This window comes from Cyprinodon variegatus, unplaced genomic scaffold (genome assembly GCF_000732505.1).
Source record: "Cyprinodon variegatus isolate N-32 unplaced genomic scaffold, C_variegatus-1.0 Scaffold27, whole genome shotgun sequence".
NCBI classification, from domain to species: Eukaryota; Metazoa; Chordata; class Actinopteri; order Cyprinodontiformes; family Cyprinodontidae; genus Cyprinodon; species Cyprinodon variegatus.
Window position 1 is genome coordinate 112,169 of NW_015150480.1, and position 5,919 is coordinate 118,087.

At 41.8% G+C, this 5,919-nt stretch overlaps 1 protein-coding gene across 1 annotated transcript in view; it reads left to right on the forward strand.

Moving 5' to 3' along the window:
* Nucleotides 1-5,919, forward strand: part of vps8 (VPS8, CORVET complex subunit) — a 62,220-nt gene that overhangs the window by 50,988 nt on the left and 5,313 nt on the right. The window contains exons 40-45 of the mRNA XM_015396888.1: nt 527-609; nt 1,038-1,118; nt 2,578-2,747; nt 4,184-4,352; nt 4,798-4,851; nt 5,330-5,410. Coding sequence (XP_015252374.1) covers nt 527-609; nt 1,038-1,118; nt 2,578-2,747; nt 4,184-4,352; nt 4,798-4,851; nt 5,330-5,410 — 638 coding nt within the window. The remainder of the gene's footprint in view (nt 1-526; nt 610-1,037; nt 1,119-2,577; nt 2,748-4,183; nt 4,353-4,797; nt 4,852-5,329; nt 5,411-5,919) is intronic.

The following is a 5,919-nucleotide window of genomic DNA, read 5'->3' on the forward strand; positions in this document are numbered from 1 at the left end:
CATCCATCCATCCATCCATCCATCCATCCTTCCATCCATCCATCCATCGGAAACAGTGGCTGTGTCCAAACATCCACCCTAATCACTCTATAGGGCACTTAATGTCCAAACATCTAGTGGATGGAAAAGTTGTTGACTTGAAATTTCCCACAATGCACCTTGAAAAGTAGTGATGATCCATGGTCACTAGACAAGCAAATGTGTTCCAACATGCTTTGTGTGGAGAGCTCTCAGCTCTCAAAGTATCATCAGATTTGTTGTCACAGCGCCCCGCGGACGATGAAGAAAGGCGGAGTTACATGATCAACAGAGAGCAAAAAGCAGTGATCATCTATCTGAACCGTCACTTAATTAAGTTCACTATAAAGTTCACTGTATAGTCCCAGCTCTAGATAGTGATGGAGGGATTTAGAGGTCAGCGCGGACGTTCAGACGGAGTTAGATGTTTAGGTTTTATTTCTTGAGAACAACCTGTCATTATTGTCATTATTGTTCTAGTAAGACAACATGTCTGTGTTTGTGGCAGGTCTGAAGGAGATGACCCTGAAGGTCCTGAACTGTATGAGCAGCTTTATTTCCCTCCCCGCCATCATTCAGCACATACTGCAGGTGTGTATCTGTGGCTTTGGGTTGCTGTTTAAACAACCGATTCCTCTGTTGGGTAAGCTGAGGTCATGATTACTGCACTTCAACCATGAGGATGTTAGGTCCTAATGTCCTCAGAGAAACGTTGCTTCACCTCCAGCCAACAGATCAACTGTTCACATAGAAATATGAGCCCCGGCTTTTTATTCAAGTTAGCTAGTTTACTGATTACAGAAGAACCTCGGCTGGTGAAAAAAAGTTTTTCACCAGGAGGGCAGATCGCTCTGAATCTTTGGTCTTATTCTGTTTTAGAAAATTAGATATTCTAGTCAGAAACACATGTTGATTCCAGTCTTAGCCACCCTTCAGCTCTGGTGGGTGGAGTTTCTCTCAGGAAATTCAGTGAATCTGCTTCAAACATCTGACACGAACTGCTGGATTGTTTCCATCAGGATCCCGTTTATGGACGAGGAAAGCTGGCGGAGATTCAGGGGCTCATTCTGGGGATGTTGGACACCTTTACCTATGAACAGGTGAGACTTCATAGACAGGTTCCCTTTACATGCCATGAACTGGACAGTAGACCGGATGTCAGCTCTCACTGATTTCTTGGTTGGCCTGAGCTGTTAGGATTTGGGGTCATTTTTTTCTTCCCAGGTGGCAGCTTGTTTGGAGCTTTTATGTCTTAATTGACAAAATCTGTATATGGAGAAGGGCAATTTGGGTTCAGTCAGATGATCTTTGAGTTTAGATCTTAATTAGATAGGGAATATACTCCCACGGCTGTAGATCCTGCCTACAAGGGAGATCTCAGAATGTTAGTTTGTAAAAGTGATCACTCAGAGACCTGTTCCACGAGGCATGGGGTCCCTCAGGGGTCTGCTCCCGGCCCCATTGCTTTTTTTCTCTCCACCTTCTGCCTCTCTGTCTTTTCAAGCCAAAGTAACTTTATTTTTATGTCAGCCATGTGTATACATACACAAAACAGAAATTTCCTTTCTCTCAACCCTCAAATAAAAACATACATATGAAAAAGTATAAAAAAATAAGCCTTAAAATGAAATAAATCTACCAGAGATACATACACGTCTGTCAGCTGAAACTGGGGAAAAAAGAGCAGATTTCCACAAACTAACTGGCAGTTTATTCACATTAGGTTTCATGTAATCGGCTGCCATGCTGATGATGTGTAACCGTAGGAAGGTTTTCTGACGAGTCAGAAATAAAGTCTGTCTGCGCTGAGGGACTGGCTATCTAATAATCTCCTGCTTCTTAATGCTGACAAGACTGATAGTCACTGGATGTCAGAAATTACATCATCTGTCCCAAAGATTTGCCTTGAAACGTGATAACTGCCTCATTAAACGGTTTCCTGAAGCCCAAATTGTTGCGGAGCTTTTTTTCCTCCGTGTTCCGTCCCTCTGAAGATATCTCCCCATAGACATGGACGGTTTCAAAGCTAAGTTAGAGACACACTTGTTCACTCATCCTATGCATCTCATTTCCATTTAGTTTAAGTGTCTTTGATTCTTGTTTACCTATTAGTCTTAATTGTTTCATTCTATATCATTTTGCTTTATTGTCTTGTAAATGTTCAGCCCTTTGTTTGAAAAAGCTTAGGTAATGTAACAGTTTAAAGCCTTCTTAAATAAATCAATTCAATTGAATTCACTTTAATTCTATAGCTCCAATTCACAACACATTCTATCTCAATGCACTTTACTCAGACAATTCAAGAGAGAGCATAAGATTAGAGATTGAACTACTAACAAATACAGCAGAATGGGAGAATAGAGATATAATGATGTAAAAGGGTCCCTATGTCCTCCAGCGGGCTAAGCCTATAGCAGCACAAATGCAGAAAATAGCTCAGGATAACCAAAGCATTTTGGTTTAGGTATAAGAAAGGTAGAGCCAAGTAGAAATCTAATTGGATATGTAAGGTAATGGTATTTGAGATAGAAGCAGTAAAGATGTTTGTTTGTCTCTCAGACATTGCTGGAAACAACAACAAGTCTGCTGAACCACGACCTCCACTGGTCCTTGGCTCATCTCCGCTCTGTCGTCACCAGAGGGCTTCATCCACGACAAGACTGCTGCAACATCTGCCTGCAGCACTACAAGAGGAAGCAGGATGCGACGGAGGAGATCGTTGTGTTCAGGTAACAGATGTTCTGGAAAAACCCACAGACCTCAGCCTTAATGCTGCCTCCATGCTGGGAGCTGGGAGGTTTTACTGAGTAAATAAAAACAGGGTTGCGTGGTCCCCCTCCTTTAATAAAAGAAAAAAAACAGATTGGACACAGAAATATTTTCAATCAGACAAAAGTAATAATAAATTGAAATTCTATGAAAATTAATAAATGGGAGTGAGATACTGCTTTTCAACTACGCATCAAGGCTGATTTATACTCAGAAACCAGGTGGTCTGCGTGTGTCGCAGTGAACGCAAATATGCCCCCCCCCTCCACAGACACTCTGGTGCACCTCTCCAAAACTGAAAGGAGACCACAGACAGGAGGCCTCTGATTGGCCAAATCTACATCCACACTACACTATGCTTTTTTCCTGTTTGGTAGCTTACTGGCTTGTTTTGTTTGAATGACCACCATTGTGAAAAACGACTCGCGAAGTTGGACCAGCTAGAAGAGCGAGGTGCACAAGAACGCTGGGACCCTTTTTTCAACTGGATCCCCGCTCTTTTTGCCCCTCATGTCCCTCCGTTGTCCCACAAACTTGCCTCCACATCCTCACCGCCTCGCCCGTATCTAGACCCACAGCTAGTTCCTGATTGTCCCTCTTGCGTTGCTCACTGCGACACACTGCTGCAGGAGGATAATGGGCAGGGGCCATTTACAGGCCTCTGGATTGGAATAAATTCATTAATCTGTTAATCAGATTAACCGGTCCAGTTGGTGGATGCAGATAAAGGTTTATTAAATTGTAGGTTTTGATTTTCACTGATATGCAACTTTTGATTAAAAAAGATCACCTGGTTGAGACTGAATTTAGAACAGAATAGAAAATCCCTTTATTGTCCCAAAATGTGGTGTTCCAGCAGCAGCAAACAGTTATAGCAGAACTGGTGACTCAATGTGGACGGTGACAGAGTTAAGAAAATAAACAAATAAAATACTGTACAGTGTTTTTCTAATATAAATACTCTGTGTCTGGATTTTAGACCATGTTTAACAGAAAGTGCAGAATTTTTGGATTGATTTGAAGATCCTGACCATGTTTTCTTCAAAATGATCAATTTTCCAATAAATAATCCATCAAAAGAACATGTAGAGTGGAGCCGAATAAAAGGATTCTTTTTATTTAAAAAAATATATAAATATTTGTTTTATAAAGGTTGATATGTCCAAAATATATCAATAACTACTTTTGGTTACCATGCCAACACTGACACGATAGGATTATGCACCATTAGGTCAGGTTAGCCTGAGCTCAGGTGTTTCTAATGTAGAGCGTTGGTGCTGATTTACAGGAGCTAAGGGACTCAGGAGGCAGCGTTCCTTCTGCTCAACATTTGCTAATGCTAACCACTCCTATGAATAGACCTGCCACCACTTACACATTTTCCTGTTTCCTCCAGCTGTGGCCACCTGTACCACCTGCAGTGCCTCCAGCAGAAAGACTGTGGGCGGGGCCAGAGCTCCGAGCTGCCACAGCCTTGGAGGTGCTACAAGTGTTCTTCCAGCCATGGAGGAAGGGGCGGGGCTTCTGTTGAACCCAGTAGGAGCCGCAGCGCGTCACTCGCCCAGGTTGGTGCTTCTCCACTCATTAGGAGGCAAAGTTTGTAAAAAAGGACTCAGAACGGAATCAACTGGATTAAAAGTCATAGGGAAATCATATTTAAATGTCAAATCATTCTGGCTTAAACATTTATATAAATGTACTCTTTATAAGACATATTGTCCCAAAATTTAGAAAATTTCTATTTAAAAAAAAACAATCCTGTCTTATAATCTGGGTTTTTTTTCATTATTTTATGCAGGCCAGTTAGTTATACGTCAGCCTGAACACCTAAATTCGGCCAATCATATATCAATGTCATCTGTCAATCAAATTTTTTCGGTCATAGCATCTTGACTCATATGTCACAGCTAATGTACGCAACAGTTGAAATAAGAAATAAGGCTGTTGGAGCAGAACTATTGCAGCATTAAAACAAGCAGATATGACGAGTCGTGTTTTTCTCTGCCTCAGACTCGTTTCTCATCAGGACATCAGCAGAAAGGAGGCGAGGCCCACGGGAAGAAGGTAAGGCTTGGTCTGAAGTCAGACAAAACCAGCAGTAAAACGTACGTGATGGTAGCCCTGCCGCTGCAAAAACTGATCTAAAACAAAAAAAATGTCAAATCAGTCTGTTTTTCCTTAATTTGAACAGGTAAATAAGGTGATCAATGGAATAAGTAGTTTTGGCCTTAAAATAAGAAAATGAGGAATTATGCATCTGAAATAACATCAAAAAATTTTTTTTTCTTATTTTAAACATAAATCATCTTATTCTGCGGACACATGGAGAGCTGAAAGATAGACTTATATTGCATGCTTTTGCAGCGTGCTCCTTGGAAAGCAGCTAAGATCTTATCTTTTTCTGTGTAGCTCCAGATTCAATAATGAGATGATGTGGCTGAAAGCTTCACTCATCCATTTCTCATGTAGCACCAGGATGTTCAACCTTCCTCCTTTAAAGGCGCGTTGGACACGCGGTGATGGCATGTTTGCTGTGTTCCAGGTATTGGCTGCAGTGACGCTGGATGTGCAGCAGGAGCTGTCCTGGGATCAGCTCCGGGGTTTATACCGAGGACCATCCAGGGTAGGAAACCAAAGCTAAAAACTGCTGATTTTCTGCCTCCCTCTAAATCCCACTGAGACTTGTGGAAGAGTTTGGTTTTAATGGTAGAATCCCATTTTGCAGAGAAGATGAAGCTCTGCCTCTTTTGGAGGTGAACCCATCATCTCAGTCCAGAGTTTTGTTCTCTATGGGCTAACAGGCTTCTTAATGCTCCACCTGGAGATCAGATGTATGGATTAAGCAGCTGAATTCTGCAGTTAACCTGGAGATCCAACCTTTTCCTCCTCATCTCCCTCCTAAGGCTCATTCAGGAGGCCCTGAAAGAACTAAATAAATCTGAGATATCGCAGCCAGCGCATTGCTCGTTAATATGATTACTTCATCCATCAAACTCTGTTTCTGTCTTCAATACTTAAAAAGTCTCCTCCTTGTGGTTGCTGCGGTAACCATAAATTCCTACTGATCAGGGGATACCTAGTGATCCGTGAGTGCATTGCAAGGGGTACATGAAAATATTTTATTTCTTTGGT